The sequence below is a fragment of the Nelumbo lutea genome, chromosome 2 (assembly GCF_056320005.1).
Source record: "Nelumbo lutea isolate HS-2025 chromosome 2, American lotus-T2T, whole genome shotgun sequence".
Lineage (NCBI taxonomy): Eukaryota > Viridiplantae > Streptophyta > Magnoliopsida > Proteales > Nelumbonaceae > Nelumbo > Nelumbo lutea.
This window is the reverse complement of record NC_142685.1, coordinates 11,883,463-11,903,301: the sequence shown is the minus strand read 5'-3', so window position 1 is coordinate 11,903,301 and position 19,839 is coordinate 11,883,463. Positions and strand designations below refer to the sequence as shown.

The window sequence follows — 19,839 nt, the reverse complement described above, 5'->3', positions numbered from 1 at the left end:
TTTTCTTTTTTGCATTACTGGAGTTCTGGAAAGTTTCCCGCCTTTCCTTAGAAATGTTTTCCTGGCTAATAGCTGCTCAGGTAAGAGGAGTTGGGTTTTGTTCGCACTTCGCACTCAGTGACGTCCTCTATTAAAGATTTAGGGAAGAAAAACCGCAGACGTCCCCAGGAATGGTGACGTGGCAGATGTTTTCAGGTGCAGAGAATAGTTTCCGGTGGGAGATGTCAGGCCAATCTCCGGCCACCGTAGTAGAAGAACGTCGCATACCGTTAATTCACCGGGATAACCCTAGTTCTCGTCTCCCATCAATGGAAGATCTCTTGGTTCAAGGTCAACCTTCATCCAGAACCTCATCTCCGTTTCTCTCCCTCTTCTCTCTCCGGTTAAACTATTCAAGCGTGAATTCCCATGTTTTGCAGGATCTTCACAGTTTATTGAGAGCGGTGGTGGCGCCGACCAGAAATCCCCAATGTTCCGAACCGGATTTGGGAAATCAGTTGCCGTTAAACAGTCTTCCATTATAAAAGCGTTATCTGTCCTCGGCGAGGGAGATGAAACAGATAGAGGTGAACCAGCTCTTTCTTTTTCTACATATTTGATATGTTACCTACAAATGATTTTCGTAAATTCATATATTACATTATTACTTTGGTTTTTGGGAAACTGTCATTTGCAACATGTAAATCTTCAAAGTTATAGATACAGTTAGGTACCTGTTACCTTCTCTGTGGAACCGCTTATTGGCATTTTTTGTTATCAGGGGAAGTACTTGCTGCAGATGATGGATGCGGTTTCTCTGATTCTCTTTTCCAGACAGGCTCTGGGAAAATGGTGAATATATCTTCTTTTGGTCTCGTCAAGGCTAAGACATTGTTTGGTTTAGAGGAGAGTTATAATTGTTGCACTTCTCAAGCTCCTGAACAGACAAGGAAGCAACCCACTGCTGGTCAATCATTTGCATCAAGGAATTTATCGCATTTAGAAAAGAGATCTGGTGAGCATACTATTCCAATTCTAGATGCCAGATCAGTTCCAATCATCTGATTGGTTGTAAGACTTGGATATTTTTTTGTTGTGTTCTCCATTAAAATATCTTAATTTCATTGTGTTGTGCAGGGGAAGTATGTGCTCCAGATGGCAAACACAGTTTCTCTAATTCTCTTTTCCAGACAGGGTCTGGGAAAATGGTGAATATATCTTCAGCAGGTTTGTCCAGAGCTAAGACATTGCTGGGGTTGGAGGAGAGTTATAATAGTTGCACTTCTCAAGGCCTTGAACACACGAGCAGGCAATCTACTACCAATGAAACATGTTCTTCTGGGAGTTTATTGCATATTGATAAGAGATCTGATGTGTATAGTGACAGTAAAAAAGCTGCTAGGTTGCTTCCAGAGCATCTGATTGGTTGTAGGAATGACATAATTTTGGCAGGAAGTGAACCAAAGAAAGATATAGTTCAAAATCTTCTGCAACCTGAGATCTGTGAAGCTGCTTGTAAACCACCTCCAATAAAGTTTCAGACTGCAGGTGGACGGTCTATTTCAGTTTCTAGTGATGCATTGCAACGAGCAAAGAGCCTCCTTGGTGACCCAGAGTTGGGCAATTTATCAAATCATATTGATAATAATCAGCAATTTTCATTTTTTAAAGAGAAAAGATTCAATGAGGTTTCACCAAACAATGAAAACAACCTTTTTGCTTCTTGTTTGCAGCAAAATGTGGCAATGAGCAAACATACATCAAAAAACTTACAATCACTTGCGCGGTTTTCCAATCATATGCAATCGTTTGCTGTATTAGAGGGTGGTCATTTGGGTGGGAACTTGCCAAAGCAAGTTGAATCTAGTGGCAGTGCATGTGAGGATACATGTTGGCCAAACACTAATACATCTTGTAACCAAAAGCCTTCAAGCTGGGATTGTTCTGCATGTTATACGACAACTAAAATTTCTTTATCAAAGGATATTGAGTCGAGAAGTGCTTCTTTAGGAATGTCACCATGTGGGCCACTGGTTGATGTTTCAAATATGGGCCCAACTTATTCAAATCAGAAGCATATTCCAAGTGAAAAGAGGAGACTTGGAAGGAGAAGCTCTATCTCTCCATTCAAAAGGCCTCGCAATTCCTGGTTTGTTTCCTTTCATTTCTCACTTGTAACGGTTATCTTTACAGTGTATTTCTGACTTGTGAATACCGTACAGGTTTGCTCCCCCACTTAGTGGCACATTTTCTGTTTTTCCAAATGGTAAGTCCCTGAAATCGTAGTTCAGTTAATGCCATTTTGTTACTAAGTTCATCTTTTCATGAATATGTAGCTGGCTCAGCTGGTAATTCAGTGGATGCATTTCCCACTGACCTAGCATTGAATCGTGCCTTCACCCTCCCTACTTGTGCCCCCAAGTTTGCTTGGTGAAAAAAGTTAATCCTTCATGTTCTGGTCTTTTCTTTATTAGGTTCATCTGTATTTACAAAATCTCAAGGCTCCAGTTGCGAAACAAGGGTTTCCGCTCGATATCCATTTCATATTAAGAGAATGTCAGTGAAAGAATTTTTTGGAGGGCCTCCTTGCTTCCAACCCCTGGTATAACTACTTATGATGCTTGCATTTGTTTTTTATTAATGTTTCTTTAGCAACTGACTTGGTTTGTATACTTGCATGAATATAGTTGGAGAAAGTGCCGGATGAAGTAAAGTGCATGAATGCAGATGGCGCAGAGAAATATATTTTTCATGACAAATCTGGCTTGGGTGCAACTGGAGCTGAAGCTTTTTTCCACATGCTGTCTCAATCTGGAGCTTCCATGATACATGCTTCCAAAGAGTAAATATTTTTACCTTTTTTGGTAATTTGGTTCTTCAAAAGGTTAAATTGGCTTTAAAGGTTGAGCCTTATTATTGTGGACATATGCATATTTTGGCCCATTTTATTTTTACTACCTAATATATGTTAGAGGGATAAAGAATATAAGTAAGATCTTTGGTTTGATTGACTAGATGTGAATGTCTACCTAAGGGAGGCAGCACTAATTCTCCATACCTGGTATTGATGGAATGCAGATAAACTATTCACAGCTTGGTTATGACTATACTCTGTTGAAATGGTTGCTCTTCTTTAAATCTCTATTTAGGTGGGTGGCGAATCACTACAAGTGGATAATTTGGAAACTTGCATGTTATGAAAGAAGCTATCCTGCTAAAGCATCTGGGAAATATTTGACAGTGTCTAATGTCCTTGAGGAATTAAAGTATAGGTAATTAGCTTCTACTAATAGTTTGTTTGTTGATGTCATAAGTATCCATCTTAAGAATTTATTATGCCCTGGGTGACAGGTATGAAAGAGAAGTAAATCATGGTCATAGATCTGCACTTAAAAGAATTCTCGAAGGGGATGCACCACCTGCTTCAATGGTTGTACTATGCATTTCAGCTATTCGTTGCTACCCAAATCTAAAGCTTGGGAATGAATGTGTTATGGCTTCATGTGAAGAGATTAAGAAGCTTAGTGGCTCAAATTCGGTCAACAATAATAGTGTTGCAAAAATTGAACTAACTGATGGGTGGTAAGAAAATACATGATTTATGCATGACACTGTAGATCAATGTTCTGAAAATTGTAATCGTAAGATGATTTCTATTTTTCACAAACTCGTCAAAAAATTTTATACATACATAATCGAGTTTTACTTAAAAGTCAAATAATCCACATACAATGGTTCTTTAATCTACATATGATGGAAAACAAATTAAATGTCTGGTCTTAAATTATGTAAATAAATCATTTTCTAATAAGGGCCTGAAAACAAGTCTCCCTTGACAAAACTAAATATAAACAAAAAAAAAAAAGATAAAGTAGAGAACTAATTCTTAATTGAATTTCTTTGAACCACATAAATTGTAATATTTATGATTCAAATCATAGGATTCAAACACGTCTCAAGATTTTTGCAAAAAAGGATTAAATTGAAGCCCTTGAGGTTTATGATTAAAATTGTGAATGAGATTTGTGAAAATAGTTCATGTTTGGGATATTTTGAAGTCAAAACTTTGTTGGCAATGGAGGCGATTTTATTTTCTTAATGTTGGCCTTTTGTTGGTTGCAGTGGAATTATAAGAAAACCAAATGAGAGGATGAGGCTTATTATCACAACATTTGTTGGAGTTGTCTTTGGATTCTTGGTTGGAGTATCCTTTCCAACAATATCATTAACTAAGGTATACAAGTAACTCATGCAACTAAGCTAAGTGAACTTGAGAGTTCACTCTGTATATTATTCCTTTACTGAATACAAAGATCACCGGTGAAGGGTTGATGAAGTCTTTCTTCTCCGGTGAAGGGTTTCTTGTCTGAAGTTTCGATGGAGCATAAAGTCTCTTACATAGATCAGGTGGAGGTAAGCGAAGATGAGAAGCCTTCAATTGGTACCGTAGATTGGGGAATGAAGGGAGGGCAAGGCTCAATCTATCTTATAGTGAAGCAGCGGTTGCAGGGGGTTTGGCCTGTTTATGGGGCATCGGAGGTGAAGTGGGTTGATGGTAAAAGGGTGGTAGCTACGGATCCTCAGGCAGTGAATGCGAGAAGAGATTTCTTGTGGAACTGTGTGGTGGGAAGGTTTCGTTGAGGGGAGGAGATTAAGGAGGTAGAGATGTGGGCAAACAGACCTTGGAGGGAGGTGGGGGTGTGAAAGTGAAGAAAATGGCGGATGGACTCTTCCTCTTCCTCTGTCCGTTGAGAGCTGGTGCGGAATGGGTATCAAGGCAAGGTCCTTGGCAGATGGGAAGAAACCCCCTTTTGCTGGAATGGTGGGGGGCAAGTGCGGGTTGCCATTACCCTGACCCTTTTGTAGTAGGGGAGGACATGGAGTCGAGCTGGATTAGGGTTTTTGGACTTCCCCACCTCTGGTGCCCAAGTGTAATAAGGGCTATTGGGGATGCATGCGAGGGTTTCATAGAGATGGATGATTCTCCGCTGGAGATTGTGACCTGCGAGTGGGTAAGAATGAAAGTCCGTTGGGGGAACCAAATTCTGAACAAGGTTGAAGTGGTGGCAGGGGAAGTGGTGTTCACTGCTCAGATTTGGCAAGAGTTTCTGCCGTTTGTTCGAAGATGGAGAGGTGGAGAAGAGCTGTCTTGTGATGTCCAGAAAGAAGAAAAGGGGTGTTCAAACTGTACCAAAACTTTGGTTCTGGAAGACTCTGGCGAGAGTGTTCTCCCCTGTTTATATGAAGCAGTGCGAAGCCAGAAGACTAGGATGCGAGTAACTTCTTTGGTGGCCGGTGATAGAGAAGAAGAAGCAGAGTTGAGGGTTCCTTTGAACCGTCCAATCTTGGCGACAACGAAGGGTCCAGATGGGCACAACCAGGAAACTGTTGTTAAGGATATTCGAATTTCAAATATGGGGGGCAGCGAGCAGGCTTTGGGAGTTGAATCCATTAAAGAATTAATTAGAGAGTGCCTTGTCGAGCTCTAACTAGCACCTAGGGAGGGCCGTGTGCCAGTGAGTCATTATGTGGTTCACCAGTCCCCCTCCTCAAGTCTCAGGGGGCCCATGGCGTTTTGGATGAAGTTACTGGGCCTGGATTGCTTTGCCCAGCCAGTCGGCTCTACATCCTTTTAACTCGGAAGTTGGGCCTAGGCCCAATGGTTATAATGAGTCTAGTTCCCCCGTCGGGTGCTTGCTTCATGTAGGGAGAAGAAGGGTTGGGGGGGGAGCTTTGGACCTCGGCTCTGGGGTTGTGAAGTCTTTGCCTTCCCAGTTGGTTGCTTTGGAAGGTGCAATACAGTTAAAAGTTCAACCAGCTAGCGGTGCTGAGAGAGGAAGAGGAGCTGATGGAGGTAGATCCGATCGTGATGGTGGCTGTAGATTCTCAAGTTATAGGTGGTGGAGGGGAACAAGAGGGTGCTGGGTCATAGATGGAAGGTAGCAAGTTCCATGAAACTACTAGGGGTGTTGTTTCGGATGGGCAGCCTCAGAATAGCAGTAGTCTGCTATTGGTTCAGCCGAATCTGGTAGGGGAGCAACTTGTAAGTGCTTCTGATTCTTCATGGGTTTCTTTTGAGTTGATGGGTTTGGGGAAGCTTCTGGGGATCTCGTTAGAGGTTTGGAAGAGGAAACAATCAAGTACTTGGAGGGGGTAGAGCAAAGAATGTGTTTGGCTAGGGGGAAAGTTGCAGTACAAAAGGGGGGTAACAAATCTAAAAGAAGTAGATAATTGCTGCGTTTGACTTGAAGCCTTAATGATAAAGCAAACAATAGTGAGGGGAGTATGAGGGGGGGGGGGGGGAGGAGAAAGGCTTAAGTGCAAAATTTCCTGTTGCTTTATTGGGTTGTCATGGAGTTCAAGGTACTATCATGGAATGTTAGGGGATTGGGGTCGGGGAGAAGGAGGCTTGTAGTTTGTGATTCTCTGAAAAATTCAGGTTCAAAAGTGGTGTTGATTCAAGAAACTAAATTGGAGACTGTGGAGGCTGCAGTGGTTAGAAGTATCTGGGGGGAGGGGGAGGTTAGGTGGAGATCAAAGCCAATAGTCTGTAGTGCAAGGGGGTTACTGAGCATGTGGGACCCGATAGTTTGCAACTTGATTTCTTATCAGATTGGGAAATTTTCAATATCCCTTGTCTTGAAATTTACAAATGGTAATGTTTGTCAAATTATTAACGTTTATGGTCCTAATGGCCGAAGCCGGAGGGAGGAGTTTTGGGAGGAATTGGCCGTGGCTAGGGGAAGTCTTTCTTTTCCTTGGGTCATTAGTGGGGATTTTAATGTCACTCTGTTTGCGGATGAGAGAAGCTCGACTGGGAGAAGATCGAGGGATATGGTGCAATTTGTTGATTTATCAACAAATTTGAACTTCAAGACTTACCTCTTCATGGTAACAGGTTTACTTGGACCAACAACCAAGATCTTCCTACCCTAGTGAGGTTGGACAGGTTTCTGGTTACTTCTAATTGGGAAGATATCTTCCCGGAGTTTAAGTAGGTTGCCCTTCCAAGGCCAGTGTTAGACCATATTCCAATTCAGCTGGTTTGTGGTGTTAGAGAGAGCGAAAGTTCCTTTTAAATTAGAGAATGCTTGGTTTGAGGATGCCATTCTTGTTCCTTTGTTGAAGTCTTCTTGGGAGGACCTGCAGGTGGGGGGTACCAGTTCATTCATCGTAGCAAAGGAATTGGGGGGCATTAAATCAAGACTAAAGATTTGGAAATTGGAGAAAAATTTGAGTTCAGATATCGAGAAAAAGGCTCTCCTGAGTACCATAAAGGAGATTGACATAGCTAAAGAAGTAGGCCCTATTGCTGAGGAGCTCAAATTAAAAAGAAATCGGGCTAAGTTGAAGTTTGACAAATTGGCAGTGGCGAAAGAAATTAAATGGAGGCAAAGAGCCAAATTGGCTTGGCTAAAAGAGGGGGATAGGAATACTCATTTTTTTTTTCACAAAATGGCAAATGCTAGGGCTAGAGCTTCTGTAATTATCAGATTGGAGGGAGAGGGTAGGGTGGGTATCACTAAGACTGAAATGAAGCTTGTGGCAACTAGCTTTTACAAGAAGCTGTATAAGGAACCTTGGTCCTTCAGACCTTTTCCTAGATCCCTTTTCTTTTAACCAGTTGAGTGATGAGCAGTCTTCCCTTATTGAGGGACCTTTCTCTGAGGGAAGAAATAAAAGAAGCTATCAAGTTGTTGGTTGATGAGAAGTCTCTAGGGCCTGATGGTCTTACAAGCCTCTTATATATTAAGTGCTGGGATGTAGTGAGATAGGACATCATAAATGTTTTCCAGGATGTTTTTGAGAGGGGTTCTTTGCAGAGAAGTCTGAACACTACCTTCATTAGCCTCATTCCAAAGATTGAAGGTGCAGTGAATATTAAGGATTTCACGCCTATTAGCCTTCTGCATAGCTTCTATAAAATTCTAGCTAAAGTGCTTGCTGAGAGATTGGTAGTGTTATCTCAAATAACCAAAGTGCTTTTATTCCGGGTAGGCAGATGCTGGATTCTGTTCTTATTGCCAATGAGCTCATTCACTCTAGGAAAAAAAGAAGGTTCCCCAGGATTGATCTGTAAACTTGATATTGAGAAGGCCTATGATCATGTTAACTGGAGATGTGTGGACCTTGTGCTTCATCGGATGAATTTTGTGTAGAAATGGAGGAATTGGATTAAAGTCTGTATCACTTCTTCAAAGTTGTCAGCCTTGGTTAATGGACAATCTGCAGGTTTCTTTGATAGTTTCAGGGGTCTTAGGCAGGGAAACCCTCTATCTCCTCTTCTATTTATATGTGTAATGGAGATCCTCACTCTTTTCTGCAAGAAGGCTGCAGTTTCAGGAGAGTGGGAAGGCTTTGCAATTGTGCTAGGGGGAGAGAAGGTGAATATTCTTCAATTTGCAGATGATACATTGTGTTTTGTGGATGCCTCCCCCTCTCAGGTGGAGTTAAATCCTTGGGATTCTGTCTGGGTTTGAAGTGATTACTGGTCTAAAAGTAAATTGGAATAAGAGCCAAATTATCCTAGTTGGCCATGTTTCCAATTTAGTAGAGTGTGTTGGTATTTTGGCTTGTTAGATTGAGCCCCTTCCAGTCAAATATTTGGGACTCCCGCTAGGGGTGAGTGTTGGTTCCTATGCAATTTGGGACCTAGTTATTGAGAGATTGGAAAGGAAGCTGGCTTCTTGGAAGGCAAAATACCTATCATTTGGGGGGAGGGTGACTCTGATTAAGAGTACTCTCTCCAATTTGCCTACCTACTTTCTATCTCTATTCTACATTCCTAAGAAAGTTGCAAATCAGATTGAAAAGCTTCAAAGGAGTTTTCTTTGGAGAGGCTGGGAGGAGGAGAAAAAAGTGCACTTGGTGAGTTGGGAGCAAGTCTGCCTCCCCAAAATTGAAGGGGGGTTAGGTATAAGGAAGCTGAAATATTTTAACTCTGTTCTCCTCTGTAAATGGATTTGGAGATTTGCTGTAGAATCTGATGCTTGGTGGAGATCTCTCATTGCCAACAAATATGGCGTGAGTTGGGGCAATTGGAGAACTAGGGACCCTACTCCTAACTGGGGTAACTCTCTGTGGAAGGGGTAATGAAGAACTTTTCAGCTTTGGCCAGGGGGGTCTCAGTTAGGGTTGGTAATGGTAACAGGACCAAATTCTGGAAGGACCCTTGGTACTCAGATGTTCCTCTTGTTGAGTCCTTCCCATTCCTCTTTCAGTGTGCTTCAGATTAAGAGGCCTCAGTTGTAGAGTGCTATAGTATTTCTGGTGGTTCAGTTCTTTGGATTCCCTCATTTCGAAGAAATCTCTTTGATTGAGAGGTGGAAGAGGCAGTGAATCTCTTGACCTGTCTTCAAAACCAAGAGTTGGATTATAGTTTGGAGGATAAGTGGTACTGGAAGTGACTTGGCTGCTATGCTTGGTAGGAGGGGTGATCCTGATTTCCCAGTTTGGCAAGTGTGGAATCCCAACAGCCCGACTAAAGCCAGCTTCCTAGTTTGGACTATGGCTCTTAATAAATGCCTTTCTAAGGAGAACCTTGTGAGAAGGGGAATTCAGGTTTTGGACTTGTCTTGCAGTTTATGTGGGAGCAGTGCTGAATCTAATGATCATTTGTGCATCCACTGCCCGTTTCTGCCCAGTTGTGGAACCATTTCCTCTACTCTATGAAGGTTTGTTGGGTGATGCCGAGGTTGGTAAAAGAGCTGTTGTGTTGCTGGCAGATTATGGGTTTGAGCAAGAAAAAGAAGTCTATCTGGAAGTTGGTTCCAATTGCTGTAATTTGGTGCATCTGGACCGAGAGGAATAGAAGGGTTTTCAGTAACAAGTTTCTAAGTCTGGAGGGCTTAACTCAGAAGTTAGTGGGCAAGCTGATCTCTTGGTTGTCTGTGGCTGCAGATTTTAGAAACTGTAATGTGTCAGATGTATTACTTTCTTTTTCTTGATGGATTGTGTAATTGTTGATTAGATCAGTCAGCCTGTTCTGGGACTGATCTCAGCCTCTTGTGTGTATTTCCTTAATAAATATTACCTTACCTTTTCCAAAAAAAAAAAAGATTAAAATCGTGAATCATAAGATTTTGACAACATTGCTATGGATTCACTAGGTTCTTAATGATTTGATCTTGTTTCAAACATAGGCCTAAATCCTTGGGATTAATGAACCATACTATAAATCTTAGGATTTTGACAAGGTTGCTGTACATTCAATAGGTTCTTAATGGTTTTGTTTTGTTTCACACATAGGTATTCGTTGGATGCCCTCTTGGATGTATCGCTTTCAAAACAGCTTGTGTCTGGAAAACTATTTGTTGGACAGAAACTTCGGGTACTTCTACTAGTTTCATTATTTATGATTTTAAAGTTAGGCCTAATGCACTTTGAGTTTGAGACAATTTTCATCTCACTTACAATTTACAACATGTCTTTTGAAGATCTGGGGAGCAAGTTTATGTGGCTGGATTGGACCAGTTTCACCTCTCGAGGTTCTTGCTGGCTTTAGGTCTTCTGTTGAAGCTTGAAGTTTGAATATTTCCTCTATATGCATAAAGTTTTTTTTCTCAGGCTTTTGTTCTTGTTTCCAGTGTTCCAAGATGGTCTGTTTGCAGTTGCACATAAATGGGACATATAGAACACATTGGGCAGATCGGCTGGGTTTCTGTGTGCAATTGAATTCAAGAATACCATTGTTACTGCTTTTGATAATTTCTTTTGTCATATTTACATTTTACTCTTGCAGCCTGATTAAATTCACAACTTCCATATGTTTTGTTAGGTAAGAGCCATGGGATTCCATTGGCTTTTAGGTGTATCAAGAGTGGTGGTGGTCTGGTCCCTAGAACTTTAGTTGGAGTCGTGCGGATTTACCCTGTTCTTTATAAGGAGAGGTGATTTGGAAGTGATCATTTTGTACTTGGAATTCATATTGATGCCTATGGTATAACATCGACAGTGCCATTTTCTTCATTTAGGTTGAAAAATGGAGGTTCTGTTGTAAGGTCAGAAAGAATGGAGACCAAAGTGCTGCAACTGTACAATCAGAGGTAGATTGTCTAATCTGGTTCCATAAAATTTCCATTTACTTTCTGGTCCATTTTCCGTGAGTTTCCTTTGATTTCAGTAACATTTTTCCTTATCTTACTGTACCAAGATAGAAATTTATTGGTGTCATATAACATGTAGATGGAACTTTACTTGCATTAGCTGAAAGGTGTTTTACATCTTTTTGGGTTTAGTGATGCTATGCCTTGGGTTTAATGTTAATATAATAAAAATCAAAATTTAGGCTAATTTGATACTCAATTTCCAAGTAACATGAAGAAGAGTTGTCTAGGTCAAGGGCTATTCTAATTAAGAGCAGACTGCTAAACAATAAGTTGTGAGAAAAAAACTGTCCAAGTTTATAAAATGAAATCATTTGTGTGTGGTTTGTGTGACTGATGGTATGCTGTACTAGTGTACTCCTTGGGTTGATGAAAGATATTGTATCCTTTTGTAGTGGAAAGCAATGGAGTCATGTCACAAGCTAGTGTTCCTTGGCTGGCTAAGTGGCTGTGGATGCTGAAAATGATACAAGTAGAGAACAAAAATCTTAATATTTTAGTGACTTAATGGTCTCTAGTATCTGTAGTGCCATGAAAAAAAACCCCAAAATGTAACCTATCAAATAAAAAAAAAAAAAAGAAACAAAATGAACACCAAGAGCTGAGGCAGTAGAGAGAGGACATAAAGTGTATTGTTGAATATAAAGAAACGATGGGGAACAAAAATGCCAAAATGAAAGTGGTTTTAAAAAGCTTGACAATAATGTGGATGCCTTTTTTCTTTCTCTGGGAGAGTAGATGTGTATATGCTTATTTCTGATTTGTTGGTAATTTATACCTCTGCAACTGCTAAGTTGGTAAATGCATTTTGTACGTGGTTACTTGCTTCTCATGAAGCTTCTAGAAGGCTCTCCCCTACATGAAATGATCCATATACTAGTCATCAGTGACACCAGAGCCTACAGAATCTGAAGGCTGGTAACCTTTGAACATTTTCTACTTCCAAAGCAGTGACCTGATCCCTTGTGATGAGAAACTGATAATGTGCATATGTATCAGTTATGCTGCTATTTTTATACAGATCTATGTTTATTGCAATGTAAAGTAAGAGCAAAATATGTGCCCTCCCTCTATCTGTTTGTGTATGTGCACCTGAGGGAAGTTTTGTTTTCATGATCCAAATTTGACATAAATGATTGGTTAATTCTTGTTTTAAACAATTTTAGGAGCTGATATGTACCTTATGGAATTCTCTGCCATTTTTTTAATGTCTTCAAGTGCTTGATTTCCTGTCTGCAGGCGGGCTAATATTGCAGAGGGTGTTATGTCTGAGTTTCAAAAGAACACCACTTGCTTTCATAGTAAAAGTGATAAGGACAATGAAGAAGGGGCAAAAATCCTCAAGATCCTTGAGACAGCTGCTGAACCAGAAATTATAATGGCAGATATGACTTCAGAACAGTTGACTTCTTTTGCTACCTATCAGGCCAAACAGGAGGTTTGTTTAGAAACTTTTTTGACACATCAATCTGAATAGAGTAAATCAATTAACCACATGGAAATGTGGCCTCAGGCGATCAGGCAATCAGATATGCAGAAGAAGATTGAGAAAGCCCTAGAAGATGCAGGCCTTGGCTCTAGAGAAGTCACTCCACTTATGAGAGTCAGAGTGGTTGGATTAAATAGTAAATGCTCCCAAAGGAAAGGCTGCCTTAGGGAAGGCTTGATAACAATATGGAACCCAACTGAGAAGCAGGTGAGGCTGAGTGAGTTGTTCTATGATTGCTTTTCCAGGTCTTGTTTTGTACTTTCCAATGTTTTAAAAAGACATCCGTGCAGTGATTTAAAAGGCACGACTGAGGCGTGGCTAGGTGCATTTTAGGGTATGTGCCTCACCTAGGTCCTAGGTGCAGCCCTTTCAAAAGGCGCATGCCTTATACGCCTTGTGCCTTAGCTCAGGCAAGCACCTTTTTAAAATTTTATGCTTTTTTTTTGCTTTTTTTGAACTTAGCGGCTAGGCTAGGGGCTCTGCCCCTGGACCCCCGACCACACCCCTCGAGGCAAGCCCAAACAAGTCCATGTTCCCTATTTGCTAATGTTGTTCATTCATTCATTTTAATAAAACATCTTCTTAAAAGGCTATTAAAGTTATGAAATCATTATTGTTTATGTGAGAATTAAGAATTTAAGACCCTAACATGAACTTGTTTGGGCTTGCCTTGAGTGGCGAAGTATAATAGCAGCTCATAGAATCAGGAATGCAATATGTTTTATATCACTTTAGCTACTTGAAGTAATACAATTGAAGAAAAAAAGAAATTGTGGGTTTTACATGCTTGAAAATACTTTATATGTTTGGTTTTATTTTTAAATTTTCATTTGAATACTCTTTACATGTTCTGTTTATGTATTTTAATTTTAGATAATAGGTTTTATAAAACATTTATTTTAAAATTTAAGTTTATATTTTTTATTAATATTATGTTTACTATTTTTTTTGATTTCTTTTTTGTATTTTTTGTGCCTTACTACAAAAAGGTGTGCGCCTCACCTTGCGCCTTGTGCCTTGGGCGTAAATTGGCCCTTGCACTTATAAAACACCGCATCCGAGGCTTATGCCATACCCTGAGTCTCCACACAGAAGTTCACACCTAAGAGCATAATGCATGTGCAAAACTTTGAGGTACCTTTGGAACATCTGCTTTATACATAAAACTGAAGTATGGTTCTCATCATAAGAACTATTTAAGGAGCAAGTCTAAGATTCTTTTATCAGTAACAAATCTTATTTTATTAATTAAATTATAAACATGAAGAATATACAAATTGCCAAGCCCCTCTTAATGGGCAGGCCAATACTACCCAACCCTAACATCAATTTTCTTGTTCCTTACAAGCTTCTCTCTTGGAAAGTCACCCCCCTAGTATAATTGGCTTCTGGTTACACCTTTTTGTCCTGCCAATGCATCAACTACATTGTTGGCAGATTTCTGAGTCCAGTTAAAAGTTGCCCTTTATTCTGCAGCCAGCTGTTTTACTTCCTATATAACATGTCTATACATTTAAGGGCCTATACTGTTTTACTTGAACCAGCCCACATCTACTTTGGTATCCCCTTTTCATTATACTGTTGGGATTTCCCCAATTCTAAGATTCTGGGTTTATGTTGGTTTTTATTTACATTAAGTGCTTCATAGTGGTTTAGAAGGACCTATAAGGATGCTCTTGCTACTTTTTAGTCCTTGTTTATGCGAGTAATATATCTATGCATTTTTTCATATAAAAGCATAGTTCACTTTGCATAGTTCTACACTTTTCACATTTTAGTTGATATTTTTTTTCTTGCATTACTAGATTTCATGAGGCTTGAACCTTATGCCTCAAGGCTTACACCTCATGCATCAGAAGATCCTAATGCCTTGCCGCACTCCTCTGCATTTTAAAGCATTGGTTCTTCCAGCTTAAGTTCTATTGTTTTCTATTACCCATTTGTATGGATTGTGTTTTTTTACATTCCCTTTTTCTCTCTCAAATGTTTCCCCCAAGTTTATTAGGAGTTTTGAGTTTAGTTTGATCTTTCACTAAAACAGCAGTTTGAGCTAGTGGAGGGGCAGGCATATACCATTGGAGGGCTCACACCACTAAACTCTGATTCAGATACAATTTACTTGCATGCAAGAGGACCTTCCACTTCATGGCAACTGTTACCTCCCTCTGCAGTTGAAAATTTTGAGTAAGTCTCCATTTGCCTTATTCCTTGAGACTTATGCAACAAAATTTGAAACCAATTTTTCTTCATTTTTTATAGACCATTTTTTGTTCCTCGCAAATCAGTCTTCTTGTCAAATCTGGGGGAAGTTCCTCTGCCCAGGTAGAACCTGCAATTGCCTCTTCCTCTATGTTTTATGCCTCGGAATTGTGTATATGCTAACTTATTGATATTTTGTGGATTGTTGCAGTGAATTTGATATTGCTGCTGTAGTTGTGCATGTTGGAGAGATATATATATCTGGCAACCAAAAGAAGCAGTGGGTGTTTGTGACAGATGGTTCTGTATCAGGGTTTGCGTTACACTCGGAAGGGGCTTCAGATTGTCTGCTTGCTATCAGCTTCTGCTCTCCAGTTGTGGATAATGATTCATTTGCACCAATCAATTACAACCTTACAGGATCCACTGTGAGTACATAGTGCCCATATGGTGGACCCTGTTCACTTCATACAATCAAGAAAATGATATTGTAATGGCACTAATATTGGTAGAAATGAATTTTCTTTTCTGTTGAAGATTACCTAATCTACTTCTCATATGTGAATGTTTTCAATTTGTTTTGTAAATCAAAACTATCATGTTATTTTCCATTTAAACAGGTAGAAGGACCATGTTGAATACCAACTAGAGGACTCCCACTGTTAAGAACAGTTAAAAAGTTATGGAATCTTATAGCACTCAATCTAAAGGCTGAAGTCAAAAGAAAAACACAAAGGAATGAGCTTGTAGAATATGCCTAACTGAAGATAAACAGTATGGGTTTATTTATCATTATAAAAGGTTTGTTTATCAGGGAAAACAATTGAGATTCTAGTCATAAGAAATCGTAATGACAAACCACCAATAAAAACCCTGCAGTGTTTCAGTCATAAAAAGTCCAGTTAAAAATATTTTTCTTTATATAAAATTGTTCACCTTAGCAGCAATGACAATTAGTTAATCAAAGACTGGATAAGAAATTACTCTTGGAGGTCATGGTTCTTAATCAGATTTATTGTAGCAAATATTGTTTTATGGACATTGACTTAGAAAGGGAAATAACCATATTTGTATATGGTACTAAAAGAAATGTTGTGCTGTAGTGCAAAGAAAGTAGGAAAGAACCATGGATAAAGAAATGTCAATCTCTCAATTTCATTTTGTGTGTGTTGGATCATTATCTCAATAAACTATTTATTTTCTTATGTGCTTCAATCCTCAATTCTTTTGGGTTTAATATGGAAATAACAAAATCTTTTTCCTAATTTCTTTCTCCCCCTACAATCATTTTTACAATTGACTATTAACATATTTATGTAGGTTGGCTTCTGTAATCTGGTCAAACGTGCAAGAGATGAAATAAATAATCTTTGGGTAGCTGAAACAACAGAAAATTCTACTTATACATTTAATTATGACCTTCCTGGATGTTCTCACCTCAAGGAAGCTGCTGGCTCTGCTTGCAAATGGGCAAAGATCTCATCTTTGGTCTGTATTGCTGTATTTTTTAGATGATGGTGATTTATGATGTTTGCTGTTAGGTAATTTTGTATTCTTGGTTGCATTGTATTCAGACCATTCAAAAGCTTCAGGAGAGGGTTCTATTTATTGTTGGAGATCATAAAAACTAGGATGTTGTGGGAAGTTCTTTACTCAAAATAACGTGTAAGCATCTATTCTTCTTCAACTCATTAGATTTTTGCCTTTTTCATGGTTTAATTTCCATGTGTTATGAATGACCCCAATCTGATATAGTGACATGCTATCAACTTCCAAAAATATAATTTTTATTGCATCTGAACTTTCCTTTTTTTTTTTTTTGCCTTTTTCCTGACTAATTTCTTGATGGGATAAATTCAATAAGAGATGTTTGTGAACATGATCTACCTTTTGAATCACATTTATTTGAGCACATTATATTCAAGAAGGAAACGGCCTCTGTGTGCAGGGGTAAGGCTGTGTACATCTGTCCCTCCCCAGACCCCGCATTGGCGGGAGCTTTGTGCACTGGGCTGCCCTTTTTCTTTATTCAGTGATTTGTTGGTACTTCTGTTACAGACATCTTGAATGCAGTTGAACTATTTACCAGTATTAAATATGTGGCTTGAAACTTAATAATATTTTAGACTGATTAAAAAAGAAAAGGTATTTTAGAATTATAGTTTTCTTGTTGTTAGGTATTAATGTGGATACATTGCTTTGGTATAGAAGTCTGATTTGTCTTGGTGCCTGTAACAGTGTTGCATGGATATGGACATGGGAGTTGGAATTCAAGGCATGTCCAAGAGCCTGACTGGGCAAGATAAGAAAACATGGGCGCAGGTATGTCTATGGGAAAAGTATATATTATTAAAATACATAATTTTTTGAATTCTGACGTCATATTTACCTGCAAAGGGGGTCTGAAGTGTTGTCTCTGTTACCAAGTAATGTTTGATATGTAAATAGCATTCATCTTTTACATTAGCATTCATTTATGTCAAATAAACTAGGAGATAAATAAGAAAATATTTGAGTGTTCTCAAGAATCCATGGAGTGTTGGACTCTGATATGTGCATTGTCCATGCAACATGCTTTGTATGGGGATACTCGTGCCTACATGCTCCTAGGTGGTATAATATGACTATTGGCACAAAACTAGTTCCACCTACGGTTCGTCCCTCTGCAAATATAATTTGTTATTGTGAAATTCTTTACGCAGGTTTCACACAATCACACTAGAATTTTGGAGATGCTTTCAGTAAGCATTGACACTTGGAGCGACTGAAAATTAGAGGGTTGCTGATCAAAGACAAGTTGTGAAACCTCTTATTCATTATGCCAATAGGAATCAACATTAGATCAGTTGTGAGCTCATTATTAGATTGTTTAATTGATCTCTAACAACCAATGATAGCCTACTTCTGCAGTTATTCTGAGTGGTGGTTAGTTGGTTACTTGTAGCCTGTCTAGGCTATGTTCATGTATAGCATTATTAGATATGGATATGGTAACTGGCCAAGCAACTGATATATGGCAGGATAGTTTGTAAATGCTTTTTTTTTTTTGATAAATAGGATAGTTTGTAAATGTTAATACATAGCTTTCTGAAGCATCTATCTCTCTCTAATTTTTTTCTTTAGTTAGTGGAATTGTACTTTTTTTTGAAGTGGAAACTAGATGCATTTGTATATATTGTAAACTAAAGGGTCTTAAATTCAATTAAAGAAAATTTGAAATATTGTCTCTGCATCCATTGGTTACAGATCTCTGGTGCGCCTAAATCTTAACAAGGTTAATTTGCTTTGGTTCTAGGAACTTGAATTTAGCTTTTTATTCCCTTTGTTATTGTGACTTGCACATGGGCAATAGAATCAATTCCAAGACATTTCACAATTTCCTTCTGGTTACAGGAAACTCTTCAACACAAACTTTCACATAGAGAGTAAGAAACGCTCAAAAAGATAATTTTAACACATTTTTACCTAGTATTTAGTGAATGCCCAATTGCTGGCCCTACATTAGCCAAAGATCATGTTGACCATCTAAGATGCCACAAATACTCTATAAGTTATTATTTTATTTCACGAGTCCAATGGCATTCCGCCATTTCAAGCTTAACGGCAACGGGATTCCAGATTTGTGCACTTGTGTAAGATAGGGATGCCACAATATACCTTGGCATGCATCTATCTGTGTTTTTCCATGTGTAAGAACCTTGGGAAAGGTTCAAAATATGGATACATATCGGCCCGTATTAACCAATGCGTATCGCATTGAGAGTTTTCCGATATATCCTTAGAGAAAGTGTATCGGGGTTTTGACCCATTCAGAGGTAGATGAATCTTAAATCGGTCCCTCTGAACCGGATTTGAAAAAAAAAAGGTACGTATCATAAATATGTGTGCAAGTGCAATCCTGACTTGGGCTAATACAGTAATTGGGTATAATTATACAAACTCGAAGTTTGATAATTGACCATTGGTCTTGAATGTGTAATAACGATGTGGCTCCCGAATCTGTCATGAGTCCTGTTGTTTTAGCCTTTTAAGGTCAATAGGCTGACATTTGTTCTTGTTAAGGTCCACCCAAGGGGTCCATGGAGAGTGTCTATACTGTATCCTTTTTATCTAGTCGAGGTTGCAGGCCTACAGCAAGATAGCTTATGTTCAAGTCAATCCGAGAAACTGAAGCAGTTCGGTACGGTTCTTGCCTTCGATCTTGGGAATTCTTAGTTCTATTTGGGTGAATCGTCAATCCAATTCAAATCCTGACAAAGGACAATAAAGTGTAGTCTGACCGAACCTGAGGATTAGCAATTTAGTACAACGTTCTCAATCCCAGCTTGCTATAGTGAGTGAGACAGACACTCCAGCCTCCAAATATACAAACTAATGCAATTTTTCTTCTTTTCCCGCGCTGAGGCTGAAGCTGAATAGAACAACCAGCGATTTCGCTGCGGTGGCCGTGGACGATCGTCCCACTGCACGAGTCGAGTCGGCATCATTGGACAGAGTATTAGCAGAACAAAGCTCCTTAAAGTAGATTCTCGAATTTCGAACAGAGCTTTTGGGAGATTCAAGCTTTTCTCCCAATTCCTCTCAAGTCTCAACCCAGACATAAACTGACCCCATGGGCGACCCTTGACTAAACCCACGCTAACCCTCTTCTTCCCTTTGACCCTAATGGGTATATTTATCCGCATGAGAGATGGGTGGGTTTGGAAGTGGATGGATCAAATGGGTTGGACAAAAAATTACCAGCTCTAAGTAGGTCCCTTTTGATTTGTAGGAATAGGGGTTTAGAGTCAGAATTGGAAGGACCCCAACTGTTTGGTTGGACATAATTGAAATCCTATCCCCATTCCTGTTGGAATAATATTCCTTGGTTTGAGGGAACGGCCATTCCCTGCACTTCCCTTGGGAATGAAATCTAATTTCTGCTGATTCCAATTCCCATGCCTATTTCTATCTAAACCAAACAGAATGAAAATAGACCATTCCCATTCTGATTCTGAAGGATTTCAATTCTGATTCCAACTACAAATCAAATGGATCCTAATAATCTGTATGGTTTGGACAATAATG

General features: G+C 39.3%; 1 protein-coding gene across 6 annotated transcripts; it reads left to right on the top strand.

Moving 5' to 3' along the window:
• The first annotated feature begins 31 nt into the window (after window positions 1–31).
• LOC148868588 (protein BREAST CANCER SUSCEPTIBILITY 2 homolog B-like) lies at window positions 32–18,004 on the top strand. 6 transcript variants are annotated; one of them, XM_088974003.1, is made up of 23 exons: window positions 33–330; window positions 420–566; window positions 761–994; window positions 1,117–2,128; window positions 2,202–2,245; window positions 2,454–2,581; window positions 2,667–2,821; window positions 3,129–3,251; window positions 3,331–3,561; window positions 10,228–10,309; window positions 10,416–10,466; window positions 10,566–10,641; window positions 10,757–10,868; window positions 10,953–11,024; window positions 12,324–12,522; window positions 12,598–12,780; window positions 14,682–14,757; window positions 14,833–14,895; window positions 14,984–15,200; window positions 16,093–16,260; window positions 16,347–16,437; window positions 17,011–17,094; window positions 17,475–18,004. In XM_088974003.1, the coding sequence occupies exons 1-19, from the start codon at window positions 171–173 to the stop codon at window positions 15,004–15,006; spliced, it is 3,171 nt and encodes a 1,056-aa protein (XP_088830129.1). In that variant the 5' UTR covers window positions 33–170; the 3' UTR covers window positions 15,007–15,200; window positions 16,093–16,260; window positions 16,347–16,437; window positions 17,011–17,094; window positions 17,475–18,004. The 6 variants fall into 6 exon arrangements, with proteins under 6 accessions (XP_088830130.1, XP_088830129.1, XP_088830126.1 ...); XM_088974000.1 differs by having other exon boundaries at window positions 14,618–14,757; XM_088973999.1 differs by having other exon boundaries at window positions 14,615–14,757.
• The last annotated feature ends 1,835 nt before the right edge of the window (window positions 18,005–19,839 follow it).

What these genes read in the sequence shown, in the direction of transcription:
- LOC148868588 (XM_088973999.1), top strand. Translation starts at nt 171, where the DNA reads ATGGTGACGTGGCAGATGTTTTCAGGTGCAGAGAATAGTTTCCGGTGG. An exon ending in GGAAGATCTCTTGGTTCAAG is followed by an intron (nt 331 to 419) that starts GTCAACCTTCAT and finishes CATGTTTTGCAG; the next exon opens with GATCTTCACAGTTTATTGAG. An exon ending in TTGTTGGACAGAAACTTCGG is followed by an intron (nt 10,310 to 10,415) that starts GTACTTCTACTA and finishes TGTCTTTTGAAG; the next exon opens with ATCTGGGGAGCAAGTTTATG.